Source organism: Erithacus rubecula (genome assembly GCF_903797595.1).
Source record: "Erithacus rubecula genome assembly, chromosome: 2".
NCBI lineage: Eukaryota > Metazoa > Chordata > Aves > Passeriformes > Muscicapidae > Erithacus > Erithacus rubecula.
Window position 1 is genome coordinate 1,753,694 of NC_136685.1, and position 22,904 is coordinate 1,776,597.

Below are 22,904 nucleotides of genomic sequence, written 5' to 3' on the forward strand. Positions count from 1 at the left end.
AGTTGCTGAATTATGGAATCAGAGTGGTTTGGGGTGGAAGGGACCTTAAAGATTGTTCAGTTATTCAGTTATTATTCCACCCCCTGCCATGGGCAGGGACACCTTCCACTATCCCAGGTTGTTCCAGACCCCATCCAGCCTGGCCTTGGACACTTCCAGGGATCCAGGGACAGCCACAGCATCTCTGGGCACCCTGTGCCAGGGTATCCCCACCCTCCCAGGGAACAATTCCTTCCCAATATCCCCTCCATCCCTGCCCTCTGGCAGTGGGAGCCATTCCCTGTGTCCTGTCCCTCCATCCCTTGTCCCCAGTCCCTCTCCAGCTCTGCTGGAGCCCCTTTAGGCTCTGAGCTCTCCCTGGATCCTTCTCTTCTCCAGGTGAGCACCCCCAGCTCTCCCAGCCTGGCTCAGAGCAGAGGGCCTGAAACACTTGAAGGATTGGGGAATCCATAACCTCCCTGGACAACCTGAGCCAGGACCTCACCACCCTCAGAGAGGGAGGTGATGCTGTCTTGGAGCTGCAGAGTGCAAATATTCCCTGCTGGATGCTCAAACTGTGGGTATTGCCCAGCTTTGAGTATTGCAGGGATTTTTCCTTGAGGGGAAAAGACCCTACAACTGAGAATGTATTCACAGCATGTCTGGACTTTCAAAAATACCTGAAATAATATGCTGAGAGTGAGCTCTTAATGTAATATCTGTGTGAAGGCCTTCAGCTGTTTCAATGACAGAATTTGGTTTGACTTCTTTGTTGTTGCTGCTCCAGAGTTTTTAAGATGAGTCTCTGGAAGATTGGGAAGGATCTTCCTAAATAGTTCCTGCTGCAGGATCCACCTCCAGGGCTGCTGCTCACTGGCTGAAAAGGCTCTGCCAGCTATTTTGAGCTCGTTTATCTTTGTAGATAATGCTTGTCCTGGCATCATTCGTTGCACTCCTTTAACTTTTAAAGGCTCTAAATGTGAGTTAAACATAGACCATCTACTTCTAAATCTTCCTTTTGTGCTCATGTGAGACATTAGAGACAGCAGCAGGATGGGATGGTTTGGGCTGGAAGGAACCTTAAAGCTCATCCCATTCCACCCCCTGCCATGGGCAGGGTCACCTTTCATTATCCCAGGTTGCCCCAAGCCCCATCCAACCTGGCCTTGGACTCTTCCAGGGATGGGACAGCTTCTCTGGGCATCTCCTTTTCCTGACAAAGCAGTGGCACTTTGGCAGGTGGCAGAGCTGTAAAGGTTAAAATTGGAATTATTGTGTGGAAGAATAATTCCTTATTCAGAAATGTTTAACTCTGCTGAAGGCAAGGCAGGCAAGTCTCCCTGCAGTCTCTTGAGCAGGAGCTCTGCTTGCAAAAAGAGCATCCTCAACAGATGCAGCTTCTGTGCAGTAGTTAAAAATAAATTGTGAGCAGTTTAACAAGAGGAAAAAAGGTTGGGAAACAAATCTGGGTAGCAGTTTATGACAACTCCGCTTTTCTGAGTGCATTGGGGAGTGAATTTTTAAGATCTTGAGGCAGGAAATGTCTGTACACAGCCATAAGAGCAGCTTCTGCTTGCTTTTTGGGATATTGAGTTTTCCTGTTCCTTAGGTCTGGGCTGTTTGATCTCCTGAAAGGAGCTAAGCTCCATCTGCATTTTAAAAATTGGGAAAATGCTGTTTGCTGCACACAGGGATTTGAGGTAGGGTTTTTTTGGTGGTTTGTCCAGCAAGGATATTTTGGGTCAGCATAATAATATCATATAAAATTTATAAAGTTTGGTAATTTATTTTCAATGTTGAATAAAAAGGTGCCTTTAGGACGATCTGAGTTTTGTCATTTAGAAATGTTGTCGTTTCATGTTGCATATTTTGTTTTATTTACCAATTAGTGATAACTGACTAGATCATAAATACATAGGTTTTGATAAACCTCCTTCTCTAAAACACAAAGTATCTGTTTTCATTCCTTCCCTCCTAGTTTAAAGTCAAAAGCATAAAGCTGCTTAGGATCGATAACTTCCTGGTTTTCTTAGGAAGAGAATTTTTTTTCCTCCACTGGCTTTTTTTTTTTTTTTTTTTTTTTGTCCCACATGTGTGTTGGAGATACCATTTAAGCTCTGATCCTGAAAATGCTGAAGTATGCTGGTAATCCTGCTAAATCCACTTTGAATCTCCCAAGTGGAAAAGCTCACACAGTCAGGGCCGGGCGTTCTCTAACCAAGAACTTTCCAGCATGGTAACTTTAGATGGAGAAGCTGCAGCACTATTTAATCTTTAAAGTACTGTAATACTTTAAAATGTATTGTAATTGGATCAAAGTGACCAGGATACAGTTATTGGCTTTGTGCTGTTCTGTTAAAATGTTTGCTTTTAAAAAAACCTGCTGGGTACTCGAGACAGTCGTGTTTTTGTGTATGCCAATAAAATAGGTAAAAGCACTCAGTGGTTATTCTTTGTTTTTGGGAGCTGTTATTTGCATAAAATGTTGTGTGAGCAGAGCATTGTTTGAATTTTTAGTAGATTAGTGTGTTTGGAAATTCACAGAATGGCAGAAGGTTTGGGTTGGAAGGGACCTTCAAACTCACCCCATTCTGTCCCCTGCCATGAATGGGGACCTTCCACTAGCCCAGGTTGATCCAAGCCCCATCCAGCCCCTTGGGCACTTCCAGGGATCCAGGGGCAGCCACATCTTCTCTGGGAAATCCATTCCAGCCCCTCACCACACTCACAGGAGCTGTTTCACTTCAGTCTGTATCATCCTGCCATCCTTTCTGCTCCCACCTCCTTCCAGCTTCTCCAGTGTTTCCTTCCTTGTTGTACCTTGAAGCAGAAGCATGAGGAGAGAAGGTAGAACCAAAGAGAAGAGTTGATATCTTAAAGGGTTTGGACAATCTCTGCATGACTGGAAAATTCAGGTGAAGAGATTGAGGGGGAAGGAAATGAGACAAAAATGATATTAGCTATGAAGAATTGTACAAATCAAAAATAGTTTTTGTAGGAAAGACCAAAGCAAGCCAGGAAGGACTGGGAGGAAAATCCAGTTTTGATGAGATGAATAGAATCATATGGAATGGTTTGGGTTGGAGGGACCTTAAAGCTTGTCCAGTTCTACCCTCTGCCATGGGCAGGGCCACTCTTCAGAATCCCAGTTTGCTCCAAGCTCTGTCCAGCCTGGCCTTGGACACTTGCAGGGATGGAACAGTTTTGTCCTGGTTTAAAGGACAGGTGTCTGCCAATAAAGGCAGGAGCTTCTCTTTGAAATAGAGAATGTAAACCCCCTCCCTCCAAATTATTATTTTAATTTTGAAATTAAGGGGCTCTCAGGCAAAGAGATGAGAATTAGGAATAAGAGTTCTTTTCTAGGAAAATTAAAATAGAAATACAGTATTACAAAGAACAATCCCAAACCCTGCCAGAGTCAGAATCCAAGCTGGCACAGTCAGTCAGTCAGGGTGGTGGCACAGTCCCATTCCATGGTGGCTGCATCCTCCTGCAGGGGCAGATGTGGTTCAGCTGGAGCAGTGCTCCTGGAGAAGGTGCAGTTTCCTCTGAAGGTGCAGGGATGATGTGGGAAGGTCCAGTTTTCCTCTGGAATGCAGTGGAAAGGCTGCTCTGGTGTTCCAAATCTCAAGTTTTTCTCTGGGTAGGAAAGGCTTGGCTCCTGCCCTGGCTGGAGCATCTCCCAGTGGGATGATGGAATTTTATCAGCCATGCACTGGGACTCAGTGGCCATGAACAGGAGATATCTCCTGGAGGGAGGATGGGCTGTGGGAAGATAAAGATGATTGCCCAGCTGGTTTAAAGATGGCCCATGAGCAGAGAATATGTGCCAGGAGATCAGGGGCACTGCCCCAGCTGGTTTAACAGCTGGTGACAGAACCCACATTGCTGGCCACATCCTGTATTGCAGCCCAAGCCACCTCTGCACTGCCTTTGGCAAAGGCACTTTTCCTGGAGTGAAGGAGCTCCTGCTCTTTGTTAATCCCAGCCTTGCTCCCATGATCAATGCAGGAAAACAGCCTGCTGTGAAAATTTACCACCATAGATCAATAACCCCCGACTACCCAACTGTATTAAAGGGAATTGATGGGCTGAGGGATCTTGTAAACACTTGTTTGTCCCATCAGCATGTTTGTGTGTTTGGTGATGGGCAGGATGTCTCCAGAGCCCTGGCAGGGGGATGTGGCTCCCCTCCGTTTATCTTCCCAACCACTTTGGCTGCCCCAAGATGATTAGACATCAGCAATGGAAATGTTAGGGCTGATAGGGACTTTTATAAATTTTTAAATAAGAGCACACAAGCTTTATTTATGCTGGCTGAATTGAGATTTAGAGAAATACCCAGCTAACTTTGGCCCCTGGATGACATTTTAAGGGATAAACGATCAATGTTATGCAAATGAGTGAATTGATCAAAACTGGTGATTTAAATCACTTTGATTTACATCAGCAAGAGGGAAGCTTTGATTTAAATCATTGATTTTAATCTTGTTTTGGGATTGTACTTTCATTATTTTCCTAAAGATAGGTTGATTTTCATTGGCTGGTAACTATTTGAAGGGTGCTTATTTGCAAACAGGTACAGCTCTTAAGTGAATTCCTTCATTTCTTTCTTTGGGCAAGAGCAGGAATGCTTAGCTGGTAGGGGAAGTAGGGTGGGGATATATCCTGAAGGTACATAATTCAACAAACCCTCATTTAAATTCTGTAACGTTTACATTTATAAATGAACAAATTATTCCTTATATCTGCCAAAGAGGGCAAAAGTGCTTTAGCACTTGACTCTCTTTCCCAGTGCTTCTGCCATAGTTTTCACCAGCCAGGATTGGGATTTATTTCCCTTCCTTTCTTGCTTCCCAAAACACAGCAATAGCTAATGCTGCTAAATACCTTCCATGTAATTTTGATTGTAAAGTTGATAAAAATTGCCATGTAATTTCTAAAAAAATTAAAATACAGTTCAAAACTTTCTTTTATGTCTTGCCTTATAAATTCTAGTATGAATTCAGGTAGTTTAGTAGAATTTTTTTTTTTATGGTGAATGCTGGTTTGGTAGTCAAGGTGAAAAATGCACTAAGCTTTGGAATACATATTGAATTTTTTAATTCCTCTCTGAAGGACTTGAGCAGCAGATTTTTTTAATTTGAGTTTGGAGTGTGTCTTGCAGACAAGTTCAAGTGGTTTGGTCACTGTTTAAATTCCCTAAGCTAACATGGCAAGCAGACTCTGCTCTGTGTTCTTGTGATTAAAACCAAAACTCTTTCACACTTGTATTTTTTTTTTGTTCCTGGGCCACAAAATTTTCTGCAGCCTAAGAGCAGCTTCAGTGGAGGTGGAATAAGCACAGACAATAGATTCTGGTCTATTTAGATTTTTTATTACACTTTGTTAACATTGATGGGATAATGATAGCTTTGTCCCAACTCTAAAGAGCACCTTAAATCCTTTGGTAATTAACTCTTTGCTTATTACTCTGCATCCTCAGCCACTGTGTAAATATTTATGTTTAGGAAAAAAAGGCAACAGTTGGAGGTGTTGAGCTGATAATTCTCATCTTCAACAATATCAAACCCGTGGTGCTGCTTCTGCTGGAAGTTGTCAACATTTGGGTAAAAGCTGCTGTAGAGTCTCCCTTTCCTCCTCCCAGGAAATTAGAATTAATTCTTTTAATTGGGCTTTTTGACTTTTGTAGCACTAGAACAAACACCCTGCCCATGCTGATGAACCAGCACTCCTTTGCTGAATGTGCTGCACTGTAAATCAGGGTAAAAGTGAGGTCCCAAGGTTTTGTCACTCTCAGTTTCACTTGAGTTCTGTATTGTCAGGTCATTCATTTGCTGCTGTTTGTGTTCCTTGCTGATGGGGTGATAAATAGCTGTCCCTGCCATCACTTCAGTGACTGCTGCTGGGATTGACAAAGTGATGCAAGAACCAGCCTCTTGCAGATGTTAAGCTCTGCTTAAGAAGTTAGAAAACACTTAATTTTTTTTTTTCTGATGAGGACAAAAAGTCTTTATGTGAATGCAAAACAGTCTTGCTGCTCAGATCTGTAAAACTGGAAAGGGGAAGTTAATGGTTCATATGACCTTACACCTCTGGGTGCTTCTGTCCCACATCCTAGATTAGATTTTTAGTTCTGAATCAAAAAATTCCACCCATATCTGGCTACTAATCACATGTTGGTGCCTGATGCAACTTACTGAGATGGTTTATATATTGGAATATCCATTTGCAATAAAAACAAGTTGAGATGGAATAGAAATTCAAATGGTAAAGGGAAATTAAGTGAGAAGAGCTGTTTCCCCATACTTGTAACACAAGGGAGTGTCAGATGTACAATGGAATGGAGGGATATGTGCCAGCCTGAATAAAAAAATGAGGATTTCACGTCCATTGCTGTGAAACACTTGATTCCTGGTGTTGTTCTGTGTCTGGTCCCTCGAAGATGTGGATGTGGGAGCTGCAGTCTTTGATCCCTGCTCATGAGCCCCTGTAGATCCAGCTCCTGGCCAGCTGGAGCACACACTTCCTCTTGCTCAGCTGGACAAGCAGGCCAGAACAGCATGGGAATGTGGGGCAGGAGCAGGACTGGGAACAAGATGTTGTGAAGTTCGTGTGGAAGCTGAGTGTGTGGCAGGAAAAGGATGGAGAGATGAATTCTGAAAGGATTCCTACAGTGGAAGCAAAGAGGAGGGACATTTAAAGTGAACCTTTCAATAACTCATCCCACTTTGCACAACAAGAATTGTGCACACCCCATGTGAAAGTTTCTTGTAGGGAAATGAGGAATATGATGTTTTCTCATCTTCTGTGAGGAGTCCAAGAAAGAGTCAACCTGATTTTCAGCAAGAAAAGGATATTAGGAAAATAATTTCTGTGCTGGACTTCTGAAATAGCTCACTTGGGGAGCCTTAATATTCTGGTTGCTGTTGCCATAAGCTTTTCCTGCCAGTAACTTCATCTCAATGCAGCAACAGTTATCTGTAAAGTCTAAGTGATCCTGCAATAAAAGGGCCTTCTTAATCAGAGATGGTAACTGTCTGAGACAGTCAGTGCTTTCAGCATTGGCATCCTGTTCTGCTCAGGCAATCCCACGTAGGAGGAAGACAGACACAAAAAGTGATTTGGCTGTAATGCAGCAAAACAAATTCTGGCCAAATTGTGGACTTGGAGTTAATGGGTACACAGTGTTACTCTGCAAGTCTGCAGCGCTGCCTGGAAATCAGGGGCAGTTTTGTAGCCTGTTAACTACTTAGGACTGTTTTTGTTATTTCAAGTTTGGCTTCAGCCAGTGAAAAATGGGGCACTTCCACATCTTCTATTTCAAAACTAAAAACGTTTTAAGAATATTAAGGGTGAGTCTTACTCGGTTGCTTTAGAGCGGGTGCTGAGGCTGTGATCTCATCCATTTCCATGCCATGGCTTTGTCATCCCCCTTGCTCCCCCAGCCAGCTGGATGTTGACTTATGGTGTCAGTTTTCTCCTTGTGGATGTGGAGAGCTCCTTTCCTGCTGTTCCATGTTTTACAGTGCATCCACGCTCCAGAGTGGCTGCACATAAATTGTGCCCAGGCCATTTAAGAACATTGGATGATGCTGCAGGGTCAGACTGGGCAGATGAGCCCAGGAGCCTGTGATGGCAGTAAAAACATTCCTTGTAGGAAATCAGCCTTCATCTGGCACAAACCACACCCAGGGCTTCAGCTTTTGGGGTTGTCCAGCCTGGAGAAAAGGAGGCTCCAGCCAAAAGGGGGAACCTTGTGGCTCTGCAGACAGGAGGGGACAGCCAGGTGTGAGTTGGGTTCTGCTCCCAGGGAACAGGGACAGGAGAGGAAATGGCCTCAAGCTGTGCCAGGGGATGGTCAGGTTGGATACCAGGAGGAATTTCTCCATGGGAAGGGTGGTCAGGCACTGGAACTCCCCAGGGAGGTTTGGAGTGCCCATCCCTGGGGGTGTCCAAGGAAGGTGTGGATATCACACTCAGTGCTCTGAGCTGGTGACAAGGTCATGAAGGGTCACAGGTTGGATGTGATCATCCTGGAGGTCTTTTCCAATCTAAATGATTTTGTGATTTATACATTGACTGGCAAAATTTGGCCCATGAGGTGTTATTTCTCTGCCCCTGCCCAAATCTCTCCATTATTATTTTTCCTGATAATCCTTGACACTGATTCTGGAGCTCATTTTCTCACCCAGGCCATTTGCTGGTTCTTGCCTGGTCAGTGTCAGTCTCAGGTAAAAGTGGCCCCAAACTAATTTTTACAGGTTTGTTAGATCAATCCTGTTTGGTTTTTTGCCAAGACCTTTATATTCCAAAGTATTAAGGCTGAGTAGTCTTTTGATATTAACTGCTGCTTGTTATTTACAGCATCACATATACCAAATAAATTCTTAAGTCAGAGTTTGGCAAAGTGAAGGACACAGGAAGGTATATGATGTATTTATTTACTTTACATCTCTCAGCTTTTATTTTTTTCACTTCAGATCATTTGACTCCAGGAGCTGGAGCTGAAATAAGAGCAAATGTGAACTGTGTGAGGACAGTGGGAGGGCTAAGATGTTTCACTTTCTCCTTTGGATTCTAAAGGAGGTCCTAAAAAAAGAGACTTGTCAGAGTTACCCACTTCTCCTTTTCTTTCTCATATCCTTGGTGAGAACTGCAGGACACCAACCAGCACTGTGTGGTTATTAACCCTTTCCAGTGATGCAGGTATTTCACTATTTCCATCACCTCTCTCCTGTAGAGCTCATTCTGTGTAATCCTGTGCCAGCAAGAGGGGAAAAGCTAAAACAGATCCAAGGGAGTGTCCAAGGCCAGGCTGGATGGGCTTGGAGCAGCCTGGGGTAGTGGAAGGTGTCCCTGCCCATGGCAGGGGGTGGAATGGGATGAGCTTTAAGATCCCTCCCAGCCCAAACCCATCCCAGGATTCTGTGATAATCAGATTTATTTTTCTTAAATACAAAATCAGTCTAGGAAAATCCATCTGTGTTGTCTAAGAGATGAGAGCTCATATCCAGTGACTTTTGTGCTGTTGTGTTCTCTAGAGGAACTTGCAGCAGTCTTGCTGCTGTAACTTTGGAATGTCTTCCAGAAGTTGTTTAAATTCTAAGACTGACCTCAGGCATGAAAATTTGGCTGTGCTTTTCAGTGGTAAGTCATGTTTCAGCAGGGGTTAAACTGCCTTAACAAATTGTCTCCTTGGGTGGATGGTGACAGAAATTTATATAAGTGTGCCAGTGCATTATCAACTGGGTGTAAAGAATCATAAAGAACTAAGTAATAAATGAAGTTGAAAGTGCCCCTTTATATAAGTCAGTGTTTTGGATAATATTCTTAGAACTAACTAAAAAGATAAAAACTCATCCTTCTGTCTCCTGTGCTTGGCAGCAGAATTGTTGGTCAGCAGGAATGTGCAGAACTTTGTGAAAAATTGTTTTTTAGATAATTGCCTGTTGCAGACTGTCTAGAGGAACTCACATTTTATTTTTGGCATTTTGCATTAAACAGTAGCTTTTACATTTTAGGCCTGATGTGTTGATTTATATATCCTCCAGTCCTCTGGTGGACATCCAATTTCCAAACTTGGATACCTCTCTTGAGTCAAAATTTTTAGTTCTCAGACAGGAAGAATAACTTTCCAAGTCAGTACCTGTGCAGCTCAGAGGAAAGCTGTAATGTGATGATAGGGATGGATTTAAAAGCTTGCACAGGAAAGGATTTACACTCATTCCCACCTGGATTTTGGGGTGTAACCTTTAAATGGCTTGGCTGTCCTTTTGATCAATATCCATGCACTTGGAGAAGGCCTGGGAACTTATCTAGAAGTTCAGAATCAAAGTGGAAGTCATGTTTGAATTAAAAATATTGGGCTTTTTCTTTGCCCTTAAAACTGGAAGCTTGTTAACAGCAGCTTGCTTTGTCACTGATACTCAGGAGATATTGCACAGATATTTTTGAATTTTACTTGTTAGCAGCCAAGGTTGCAATGCAGTTCCTTGATGGTACAACCATGACTCTGGAAATATATTTTGAGAGATTCTGCTGGATCATCTTGCTACCCCAGCAGCTGGAAATTGAGGGATGGAAGCATTCACACCACAAAAAGATCTTGCACCTATTTTTAATTGACAGTTATGGTAGCTTTAATTAATATTTGAATGCTGCTGCTTCTCTTGTGTTTGATTGTGACTGAAGGGCATGAGATTAGTGGACTCTTCAATCTATTTGTGTTTAAAATAAAATGTGTACATAAAAATACACAAACCTATAAATACAAACCTCCCTCCAGGAGTCTAAACTGCCAAATATAAAGAATATTCCCAGATCTTTGAAACACATGGTGAGGTGTGGAGATGGAAATGATGGAAGGCAGGGCTGGAATAATTCCTTGGATGGTTTCTGATTATCTCCTTGCAACACTGGGATGCAGATTTGAGGAGTCAGCCTTGCTCTGAGAGGATCCCTGTGAACTTCTGAGCTGCTTCCTGGCCCCTTTGGACAGAAACAAGTGGGTATCTCACAGTTCCTTGGCTGTAGGAAAGGGTGGAGAGCTCCTCTCAGGAAAACAAATGCTGCTTTGGAAGGGTTTTAGGGAATGAGCCTGGACCTTGTGCTTAATTTAAGGTCAAATGTTTGGTTCATAAACCAGCTATAGTAGATAATGCATTTTCTGCTTGTTTCTGGAAGTGCAAAAACTCCATAATCAATCAGATTTGAGAATAAACTGCTGGCAAGTCTGTGTTGAGTGCAGTTGATTTGTTCCTAATTCTTCCCCTCCCTTTACCTCCTGACTGGCTCACAGTTAACAGGTTTCCTGCAGACCTTACCTGCATCCACTTGCATTCTATATGGAAAAAAAGAAAGTTTTCAGAGAAGTTAACAGGTGAAAATGGAGAATGTAATGGCAGCCAGAAGTGCAGCCTTTGCTGCCAGTGGCACATACATTCTAGCAGATCCTGCCATTTAACCACCCTGGTTTAAGCACAGACCAAATTTAGGATCTGAGCTTGGTGACCATGGCACTCACTAAATCTCTAATTCCATCTTCTGCCATTTACTGTCTTTCTCAAATGCTCAGTGAGAGTTTTTTTTTCCTAGTTGTTCTATGGAACAGCTTTGATTTTTCTCACTTTGTGGTTATTTTAAGCTTCAGAAAACAATAAGAATGTACTTTTTTTTTTTTCCCACTTTCCTCTGTGCTTTTATGAAAGCAGAATCTGTGTAGATAAAGCACAGTTGATCTGTTAGGGATTACTGTTTCTCAGTTATTCTTTTGCTCTTGCATATCATGCCTTTATGTAGAAGAATATTTAAAGGTGCCATGTAGAACAGTGAGATGAAAGATTCTTTGTGCATTGAAGAATCCTGGTGTCACAGGAGTCCACCTGCTCTCCCCTAACTTTTTTTTCTTTTTTTTTTTTTTCAAACTGAAGTTTATTTAAAGTGATTTTTTTTTAGTGCTTAGAAAAGCTGCTGGCTTTTGACAGCCTTCAAGATTGAAAAGCTGTCCCCACAGGTGGTGGCAGCAGCACTGTGGCCTGGAATTCAGAACACAGGAGTGGGAATCAGAAGATCCACGTCCTGTTCTCATCTTTATCTCAGCTGACCTTGAGCCAAGTGGCAGCAGCTGAGGCTCAGTTTTCTGTGGGGAATTTTACCCCAGATCATGAGGACATTGTTGTAAAGATTTGCTGCTCAGGAAAGAAAAGACAAAGGATAAAAACTCTCCTTGCATCATCATCAAGCAACAGTGTCCATTCTACCAGCCAAGAGAATAATTGGCATTTTTCAGGAGAAGATATTACCAGCAGCCTGTGGAAAACCTTGGGATGAGTGGGAGTTCTTTTTGTCTGTGCAAAATTGTCTCAGAGGGGCTAACAAAGCCATGCTGGTTTTTTTGGTGTGTCCTGCATGAATGAAATTGTGATTTCTGTGGAGAGTTGAGCTGGATCAGCCCAGGATCCCCTGGATGTAGCTTTGTGTGTCACATCATGGTCAGTACAGGACAATTAATGCACCCATCCAGCTTGTAAAGCTCTTCCTGTGATTAAGCACCAGAGGAGTTTTCTTTTTGACCCTTTCAGGCCATCAGCTTAATTCCCAGAAGCTTCAGATTTAATTACCCAAATCATTACCACACTATGTGTAGCTGCAGATTTTATTAATGACCATAAAATTACTGAATCCTCTTGAAAATGAGTGTGGATTCCCAGCCAGAAGTTCCCTTCACACCTCAGCTCTGCTACAGGTGAGTGAATAGTACAGGTTGGTGCAGGTGCCACCTTTCTGCACCTGATTTCCTCCAAATTTACTACCACTAGTAATACCCTTCTGCACTTCTGCCACCAAATCCAGGTGTTATCTCAAATGGTAGCTGAGCAATTTTAAAATTCTCAGAGCCTGTTCTTACACCTTTAGCAGCAGCCTGACCTTTACACCTGTTTCAGATTCCTTCCACTCACTCTGTTGCCTTTGTGCCTATCCCTAAAATGTCCTTTAATCCATTTCAATTCCTTCTCCCTGCACAATACTTTATGACTTTGTAAATCAGCCTGAGTGGTACAAAATCAAATGCTTTCCTGAGATCCTGATAACTTATGTCCACTGTTTCACTCTTGTCTAACCTAACGATTTGCTCGTATAATAAAAAGGATTTCAGCAGATTTGTCAGGCATGACCTTCCTTTTATGAATCTGTACTGAATGTCCTCTACTAAATTATGCATTTCCAAATGTTCTGCAATTTTGGCTTTTATCAACACTTCCAATACATACCCACAGCTGAAGCTGGATTTCCTGTTCGAAGATTCAGCAGAACTCTGTCACAGCCCAATGAAATTCATCAGTTTTTCAGAAGCCTCCATCACACAACTTCAGCTTCTTGTCCTTGTCTTAGTGAATGGTTCTTTCTGAGAGAGAGGAGGTTTAGATTGGATATTAGGGAGCAATTCTTGGCTGTGAGGGTGGGGAGGCTGTGGCTGCCCCTGGATCCCTGGAAGTGTCCAAGGCCAGAGCTTGGAGAAACCTGGGGTGGTGGAAGGTGTCGGGGTTGGAATGAGGTGAGCTTTAAACCACCTTTCTACCCCAAACTATTCTGTGATTCTATAATCCTTGACACTGGAATCAGTAGTTTGGTTTCTAGAGCTCTGACAGTCCTGTGTGCTCAGGAAATGCACAGATTGGTGTCACACATGGAATGAGTTGCTGAGTCTCAGCCCACTCACAGGTGACAGGGTTTAGGCCAATAGCTCAGACTAAATTTGGTCCTGAGATTCCTAAATAATTTCACTTGAGACTGGAGGTCAGTTCACCTCTCTCTGCATCCATTTATTTTCCTTGCCTGTTTCCATTGCAGACTTGTTCTTTTGGCTGAAAATACATGTGTGAGGGGGGCAGGGAAACAAATCCTCTGAGTATTCTTGCTTAAAGCCCTTATGTTTGTGCTTATACCTCCTTTGAATGTATACCTTGTCACTTGGGCTATGCTTCCAAATCTGGATTTCTCTTGGAGGGATGTTCTGACCCACCTACTTTGCACTGCTGATATATTTAGCAAAGTTTTGCCCTAATAGATCCTCTGGTGCTGTCCCAAAGCTCTCACCTGCTCTGCTGCCTCCCTCCTTCCCAGGACAAGGGAATGGCTTTAAACTAAGAGTAGCTTTAGATTCTGTGTTGGAGAGAAATTCTTCCTTGTCAGGATGCTGAGGTCCTGGCACAGGGTGCCCAGAGGAGCTGTGACTGTCCCTGGATCCCTGGAAGTGTCCAAGGCCAGGTTGGATGGGGTTTGGAGCAGCCTGGGATGGTGGAAGGTGTCCCTGTGACAGGGAGATGGAATGGGATGAGTTTTAAGGTCCCTCCCAACCCAAACCAGCCTGGCAGCCCATGATTCCTTGTCCCCAAGCCTGGCTCATGCAAAGCAAAGCAGCTGCTCATCCTTTTTTTGAGAGTGGCACAGGAGGGTCCCAGCTGATCTACAACTCCCTGGCAGGTGGGATCAGCTTCTTCTCCCAGGTAAAAACAGACAGGACAAAAGGAAATTGCCTCAAGCTGTGCCAGGGGAGGTTGAGATTGGATATCAGGAACAATTTCTGTAAAAAAAGGGTGCCCAGGCATTGGAAGGAGCTGCCCAGGGAGGTTTGGAGTCCCCATCCCTGGAGGTGTCTGGATGTGGCACTCAGAGCTCTGGGCTGGTGACAAGGTGGGGATCAGTGATCTTGGAGGTCTTTTCCAACCTCAGTGTTTCTGGGAGCAGAACATCTGGGGATGGAGTATTTAAGGTCACAGGGAATTGTCTGTTCACAGCCATCACTAGAATCCTGCTTGGGTCTTTGCCTGCCCTGTATCTGCTGCTTGTTGAAGGAGAAAATTTGAGTTATGGAGATACTTAACTTAAAATTACAGAAGATGCTCAGTGTAATAGATTGGCTTTTCTTTAAAAAGCCAGGTTCTGCCTCCCTCCTCCTATCTTCCTGTTAGATGTCATCCAAGATGGATTCCAAGTTAAAAAAAAAAAATAGAAATAAAGCAAGTGAACCTGCAGCAAGTGAATCATTCCTACTAAATTTAAACCACTTATTATGAGGAGGGAAAAAAAAAAAAAAAAAAAAGAGAACTCGGATTACAGGTTTAGCAAGTGTGAGCACATACTTCAGCCTGGATTTGCAATTGCCAAACTACTGATTTCTTGGAACTCTGCTATTAGCATTGTTAAGCAGTGTTCCAGACAGTCACTCCTATAAATCCTGTTAATATGTTAAGCAGGAGAAGGCCTTTGAAAGAATAATATTTAGCTGGCAAGTGATCTCCATTTGGGTGTGTGGTCTGGGCTGAGGTAGGGGAAGTGGCTGTGCTTGCTCCTGGAATGTTTTGTTGGAGCATCCAGTTGATGTTTGGCAGAATGTTGCTGCCATTTCTACTAGGTGCTTGGGAATATTTTATTTAATTTTTGGGAGAAAAGTGTTAAGTGGGAGGTGTGAAGGGGCCAGCCAAGAAAGCTGGAGGGGGACTTTGGATAAGAACTTGAGGGACAGGACACAGGGCCAGAGGGCAGGGTTGGGTGGGATATTGAGGAGGAATTCTTGGTTTGGAGGGTGGTGAGGCCCTGGGATGGAATTCCCAGAGAAGCTGTGGCTGCCCCTGGATCCCTGGGAGTGTCCAAGGCCAGGCTGGGATAAAATAAGTTGTCCCCAAGAGAGTGGCACTGGATGAGCTCTAAGGTCTCTAAGAACAAACCATCCTGTGGTTCCATGGTTCTCCAGCTCTTGATTTTGGAATTAGTGTTTTGTTTCCTATAGCTTTGGGAGATCAGCAGCAGCTCCCAGCTGCAGTTCAGCAGGGTGGGTGTCATCATGGGGTGAGGGTCTGAGCCTCAGTCACAGATCAGTAATCCCAGCCCCTGCTCTGGGCAGGGACAGATTTTTGTTCTGCACGAGTCACTGGGCAGAAACAAGATGAAGTCTCTGCTATAAAGTCACCAGAGTACAGCTTTACCTTGGACTAAAAGCTCATCCTCCCTCTCCCTGCTCTGCAGGGGTGGGAGAGCCCCTCAGGCTTTGGGCAAAGCTGTGAAAAAGGAAACTTTGATCAGCCTCATTGCTTGCCATGGCTAATTCCTTTAGAGGGGAAGCTGATCAAAGCCCAGGTCAGGCAGGAGGAAGAAGAGGGGAAGCAAAAAAGGACAGTGGAGGCACAGATCAATATTTCCAGCACAACAGGTTGGCAAGGGCACGGGGTGAAGCAGGGCAGGGGGACGTGTTTGATCTGTGCTGCTGCAGTGGGGACACGTGTGGCACATGCCAGCCCTGCTCCAGCAGCCCTGGCACACTCAGGATTCTCAGAGAGCATCCTCAGACAGCTCCTCATGCTCTGAAGTGAACAACACATGGGTGCCCTGTGACCTCCACAGCTGTGAGCAGAGGGCAGACCCTGGTGGCACTGCCCTGCTCTCAGCCTCCTTTGATGGCAGAATTTTTATAGAGGTTTTTTTTAGGAGGTGGAAAAGACATGCATTCTTATTTTATTACAAGTAACTGAGAGCTCACAGCATTTTTTCAGAACACCATTTTCTATTTTGTAAAGTTCCTACCAAATATGTTTGTGCAGCATTTTATCACATTCATTTTTGGGAAAAAGTAATGATGATCTTAAATCCAAAACCTGTTTTAAAACAGATAATACTTAAATTTTATGCAGTAAATTTGCTCTTATAAAGTGATACCACTTTCCACCTAATACTTTTTCTTGTGCTGTACAGCAGTATAAAAATAAAGGATTGTGAAGCATGACTTATTTATCTTGCTTGTTCCTGGTACAAGGCATGGCAGATACAACTCTGGTTTCTTTTTTTGGGTCAGCAACTCTGTGTAGGTTCTTGAACTCAGTTCACCTGAATGTGCCTCTTGTATTGGGCATCTTCACTGGATGGTGGAGTTGCAGTTCTCTGTGCCTGCCAAGGCTTTTACATCCATGCAAATGCAAATTCCAAGCATGATGGACCACTCCATGAAAAAATGCAGCTTTTGGAAGTGTTCCCTGATTTGGCACAGGAAAAGTTTAAAATCAAGTCAAATAAAAAAGGAAATCAAATTTGATTCAATCAACACATTTCAAAGCCCTTGTCTTGCAATGAATTTCCCTCTCTCAAGGACACAGTGCCAAGTGCAGCTTCTGGAATTCCACTAAAGAGAGTTTGGGGCATCCACTGAGGTGTTCCAACCACAACCTCCACAAAATGTGAGTTCCTCTTGCTGGTGGACTCCTGAATTCCTTTTGGGACAAGCAGTGGATTCATGCAGATTTTGTGCTTGGCAATAGAGAACCTCATTTCACTAGACATGTCCAGGGCTCCTGTGTCCCTGTATCCCTCACAGAAAACTTTTACTGGGATTGCATTGCCTTTGATGCATCTCTGGGACTTCTGGAATAGCTCAATGAAATACAGATGGTCATTTCTGCCTTTCTGGAAGCCTTAGAGTTTGGGAAACTTCATGATTTTGGGATTAATTTTTTTTCTGTGGTGGGATTCATTGCCAGTCTGCCTGAGAATGAAGCCTGGCCTTTGCCTCCTGCTCTAGGAAATTCCAATAAATCTGGGCAAGGAGGTTTCTTCTGCATGGGATTGTGGAGGGAGAAGAAGAGAGAAACAGTTTTGACTGTGATCCGTGGCTAATTGTCCTGTGCAAATGTGCTGCAGGGCATATTGTAGGAAAAAAACATTTATTTGCTTTTTTTTGCATTTACCTGTAATAAATGATAAGCTGTGGCTGTGTTATAAGATTGAGGTGTTTGTTTTCTAAAGGGGAGAGGCTTCTGCTGATGTTTTCCCCTCAGAGTTCAGAGAAAAAACAAGATCCCATAAAAAAAAACTTGTAAACTTGTTACCTTGACAAGGAGCTGCTGCATTCCCTCACCATAATCCCAAAATATGGCCTGCTGCAGGGTTGTACTGTGAAAGGTTTGGCAAACAACACAGTCACAGTGAGAATGAGAACAGCAATGACTGCAGGTGACTTCTGAGCATTTTTTCCAAGGATTCTTGTGTTGATAAAAGTAATCTTTTGCTGCTTTCCATTCACTGGCACAGGTTGCTCAGAGAAAATGAAGTCTTAAATTTTGAAGGTGGTCCTGAACAACTGCCTTTGGTGTCCCTGCTTGAGCAGGGAGCTTGGATAAAAGGATTTCCAGGTGGGGTGTGCTCAGGAGGTGACAGTGCCTGGAGAAGGTTCCTGGCCTTGCCTCCCAGGGCACAAATAAAACACATCCTCCAGTCATATGGCAGAGCTTTTTTTAATTTTTATTTTTTTTTCCCCCTAATATGCCTATTTTGGGAAAATGGGCTAGAGAGTCCTAGATTAGCTCCAGTATTTTGGACACTAGTCCTACTTTTGTGTGTGTACCCAGATGAATTTGAGTGTTGATACAAATGTTGTACCTGGACTTTTGTGAAAGCACAGGGTAAATAAAAGCCTGTCTGAACATCTCCCAGGAATAAAGAACCTGGAGCTGCCAGAGGAAGGCTGCTGTCTGGAATGTGATGGAAGGCACATTGAAAGTAGAAATCAAGTACAGATTTGTAGTGGAGAGGGTGATTAATCACCAGAATGAACCAGAGTGGATGGATTCTTGCTTTGTTGCTGGATTTGAGGTGAGAATGTCCTGGGACAGAAGTTAAACCAGGTAACAGGCTTATTTTACACTGGTCTCAGTGTTGAGAAGCCATTTGAATCCAAAATCATTTAGGTTGGGAATATAATCTAAAATAATCCAATTTGAGTGAATTTCACCTTTGCCAGATGCTTGTCACCCAGACTAGAGCATCCAGTGACACATCCACTTGTCCCTTGGGCACCTCCAGGGATGGGGACTCCACCACCTCCCTGGACCCATCCCAATGTTTAACAGCCCTTTCCATGAAGAAATTCCTCCTGATGTCCATCCTGAACCTGCCCAGCACATGTTCATGGACATGTGTACACACATGTGCACAAGGTTCACCCAGAAAACCTGACAATTCCTACAGACCTTAAGCTGTAAATTGAGTAGAATACCTAAATTTTAAAATTTTGGCTGTTTCTAGGAGATACTGGTTTGTAATTTTGCATGGAGCTGTGGATCTGCCTTTGCTGTGAGTTCATCAGTGCCAGGACTTTGTTCTTAGGGCTGAATTTCTGAACCTTGGTGTTACTGTGTTTCAGGAGTGGTGTGACAATTGTAGTGCTGTGGCCTCTGCTGTGTTCTGACACTGATACTGCCCTGGGTGGCTGTAAGCCAAGATTTCAGCCCCTCTGTTCATGTTTTACTTCTGTAAAAATGATGATGTTTTGTCTTCCCCAAGGACAAAAGCTTTTAGTTTGTTATTTGTAAAGCCCATTTGAAGATCTCACCAAGGAAGGTATTAGTGAAGTACAAAGTGGCTTTTTTTTTTTATTTTTATGCTATGTGAGTCACTCAGAAATTAAAAGAGAAAATGTGTTTCTCTTCCAAATAAGTGATATCAGCCTCATCTTTACCAAGTGACTTTCTCCTTGCTTCTGCAGGGTATTGTGGATCAGGGTGAGCTCTACTTCAAAACATTTAATTGCATACAGTGAGAAATGAAGAAAACTGAAGGGGATCCCAAGAATGTATTAAAAATCAGAACTAAAATGAGAATGATTTCATGTCAAGTGAGACAAATGCAGAGTTGATACTCCAGTGCTTCACACTTCCACTTGTCCTTGGCACGGAGAAAATGAGATTTTTAATATCTGAAAAACAGATTGCCATGAAGACTCATCCATTGTAAATTTAAGCTGCCTTTATAGCAACTTAAGCTGGGGACAAGATTGTTCATTACATCTGATTCTACAACTGCAGCCATGATTTCCATATTAATAGTGACTTTTTTTTTTTTTTTTTTTTTTTTTTTAATTGTCTCTACCAGAAAAAGGAAGGAGAGCTGGTTGTGTTTTCCCTGGGTTAGCAGATAATTTATTTAATGAATAATACGAAAAGGGCAAAGGTTTGTGAGTTCTTACTCCCATATCACCACAAAGAGTGGTGACACCTGCCTTGGCTGCTGTGCTCAGACTGCTTTGGGGCTTTGCTTTGTGCTAAAAGGAGAGATATTGAGTCATGATCCAGTCAGGATTTTTTTTTTTTTTTGGATGCAATTTATGTTGGTCAGGATTGAATTGTTTTGACTCGAGATTTTAGGTGAAGGATTTGCTTGTTCCCTGCCTGATGTGCCCTTAAGTGACAAAAGCATTGAAGCAACTTTCTCACATGTGGCTGGGGGGGTGGGGAAGGTATTTCTGTGCCACTGAACTTTAGACCAACGTGGAGTCAAAGCCTGTTTGTGCCCCTTTTCAATAGCAGCACTCGGGGCTGGCAGCAGAGGAAGCCTCAGCTTCCTCTCCTTTCTCTGGAGCTGGGTTTGCTTTCACCATCCTGCTCCCAAGGCAGACCTGAGCATTCCCTGCCCTTCCTGACTTAGTTTGTGGTTTCATTCTGAGTGTAATAAACCTGCCTGACACTTTAACTTAGCAAAACCAGAGAATTATCCCTCTTTTCTCATGGATTTGCTGCTGTTTATTTCTGCTGTAATCCTGTCGTCCTCTGTCTGCACTCACAGATTTGGAGTCTCTTGGAAAAGCTCATATTCCTCCTCTAATCACATCCTAAATTTGGTCTAGATCCTAATGGCTCTTCTCTTAAAACATCTGAGGTCCATCCCAGTTTTTTCCTCTTTCATTGCTATCACTAATATCATCCTCCTGCTTTTGTCATCTCAAAACCTGAGTTACAGCAGCCTTTTCTTTGCTTCTCTTATCTCATCTCCTTGTGTTCTACTTTTAATTCTGCATTTCATCATGATGGAAGGTGATTTTTTTTTTTTTCTTGCCTTTCTGGATTTTCTTCTTTGGTTCATCCTCACCCTGGAAGCAGATCTTCCTCTGAGGAACCCATTTCTTTATCATTAGCCCCTCTGACCTTCAGAAAGTTTGTATATATTTAAGTCTAATTTGTTCCTCTTTGGAAAACAAAACAGCTCTCTGTATTAAAATTTGGCAAGAAGTCAGCAGCATGATCTCATATTTTTTGTGACTGCCTCGGGGAATATGTTTAAAATGCAGTTAAGAGATTTGACAGGGGAGGGGTTTGCTGGAGGAGTCTCTCTAAAAGGTTTGGGGTGGCTGTCAGGGTGTTTGGGTGTCTGGCTCTTCCATCCATCACTGGTTTGGTGTCACAGGTTCTCTCCCAGCTCACAGAACGTGGCCTGTGAGGCTCTGCTGGGACCATTAGTCTTGGTGACCTCTTTTCCTGGAGAGAAAGAGGCAGCTCAGGACCTCAGTGTGGGCCAAATGAGTTGTTGTGGAAGAGCAGCAGCCAATTCTCAGCACCTCCCCTCCCTGGAAACACCCAGAGCTTTCCCTGCCACAGCTGGGTGGGAGAAGGATCTTATGAACAGCCTTAAAGCTGAGTGCTGCCACTTCTGGGAAGGCTCATTCAGCCCAGCCTTTGAAAGTTCATGAGTTTTTTTATGGAGGAAAAAAGTAAAAAAACCACATGGAGATATGATATCATCATCCCTTGGAGGGGTTTAAGAGCAGTGTGGCACTTGGGGACATGGGCAGTTTGACTCAATGGTGATTTTCCTCCTTTGTGAGACCTCACATGGAATTCTGTGTCCAGCTCTGGGATCCTCAGCACAGGGAAGATGTGGAGGTGTTGGAGTGAAACCAGAGGAGGCCATGGAGCTGCTCCAGGGACAGGAGCCAGGCTGGGGAGCTGGGAATGTTCAGCCTGGAAAAGGATCCAGGGAGAGCTCAGAGCCTCTTCCAGAACCTGAAGGGGAGAAGTGGAGAGGGACTGGGGACAAGGGATGGAGGGACAGGACAGGGAATGGCTTCAAACTAGAAAAAGGGAGATTTGAGTGGGATTTTGAGTAGGAATTGTTCCCTCTGAGGGTTGTGAGACCCTGGCACAGGCTGCCCAGAGAAGCTGTGGCTGCCCCTGGAAGTGTCCAAGTCCAGGTTGAATGGGTTTGGAGCACCCTGGGATAGTGAAAGGGGGTGGGACAGAATGAAATTTAAGGTTTCTTCCAACCCAGATCATTCTGGGGCTCTGTGATCTTTCCCAGCTCTGCATCCCTGTGTGCTCAGTGGGCTCTGTCTGGGATAGGTACAGTCCTTCCCCAACATCTTCAGCAGCTGTTGAGGGAGGAAGAGTCATTCTCTAATACCTGGAGCACTTCTAATCACTGAGAAGAGCCAAGCTGTGTCCATCCCTGACTGCTCTCCATGGATTAGCAATCCAGGATTGCTGATGTTACAGATGGAGCAGAGGAAATCATCCCTGTGCTACTGTATCCACTCATTTTCCATCCCAGCTCTGCCTGGATATAACATCCTGCTTTTCTCTGTCCTCTTGGTTAATAGTTTGATTTTTGGAGCACTTTCAGTTTGTGTTAGTTTGTGGAGAAAGACATCAGCAGTGATAGCTGAGGAAAATTCTATTAGGTCATTCCTTCTCAGAGCACAGTACCTGTCTCCTGAGCTCTTTGAGGATGTTGGCCAAATAATCCTTTTAATAGCTTTTGTGAGTTAAAAGGGTAGGTAACTGTCATAAGGCTAAATGATTGCATAGATTAATTTACTTGTGGCCAAAAGAAATCAATTGTAATTTAAATTTTTGTCTCTGGACTGATTACAACACCAGACATCAACTTTCTCAGTAAGAATCTGCTGGGTGCATCGAAGTCTGTGTGTCTGGATTAGTGACAGATTATCCAGAATGATGTGATTGGATCTTTTTGCCTCTCCCAGACATCTCTAATGTTCTTGGATCTTTTCCTTGTGTCTTACAGAATGGTGAATAACACTGAAGACCCTCAAGAGGCTTTGTAACGTCCCATCCTCATGTAAAGTATGCTCAGAACTTTTCCAGTAGTGTAAGTACAAGCTGAAGAGAAACTCATAACAATTAAGAGAAATTTTGTGGTGTTCTTTCATTAAATTGTCTAAAAAGAGCAGAGAAATGGTTACAGTGATTGTGAGCAGGTGGCTGAGTTGGAGAGTTTCACTGGTTTAGTGGAAGATTTAAATCAGGGAAGACATTTAAACCAGGAAGAGGAAAAATAACTGGAAAAAATCAGGGAGTAGTAACAGTGAATTCCTCACTTGATCTGGCTCATGTATTGTTTGTGCTTCTACATTTCTGTCACTGAAACAGAAGGAAAATGATGCTGTTGTTAGAAAATCAGTCTTGATCAGAGAAAAATCAGTGTTAGAGGAGAGATCTCCATACAGCAGCTGAACAAATGAGAGGGTTAAAGAGTTTAACAGCACTCTAGATTTGCTGAAAGGGATGAGCTACCTTCAATTCAGTGGTCTCTGGCAGAAACAGAACTTGGGGCACCTCACCTAACCCGGGTGCTGGATGTGTTGG

The 22,904-nt window shown here is 43.4% G+C and overlaps 1 protein-coding gene across 10 annotated transcripts in view; it reads left to right on the plus strand.

Moving 5' to 3' along the window:
- The window catches only part of HMBOX1 (homeobox containing 1), a 101,715-nt gene that overhangs the window by 21,845 nt on the left and 56,966 nt on the right, over positions 1 to 22,904 (plus strand). For 8 of the 10 annotated variants that reach the window (XM_079298210.1, XM_079298203.1, XM_079298209.1 and 5 more), the window contains exon 2: positions 22,324 to 22,407. The exons of 1 other annotated variant lie outside the window; for it this stretch is intronic. In XM_079298210.1, coding sequence (XP_079154336.1) covers positions 22,385 to 22,407 — 23 coding nt within the window. In that variant the 5' untranslated portion in view covers positions 22,324 to 22,384. The remainder of the gene's footprint in view (positions 1 to 22,323; positions 22,408 to 22,904) is intronic. One more of the 10 variants, XM_079298211.1, reaches the window with a different exon arrangement.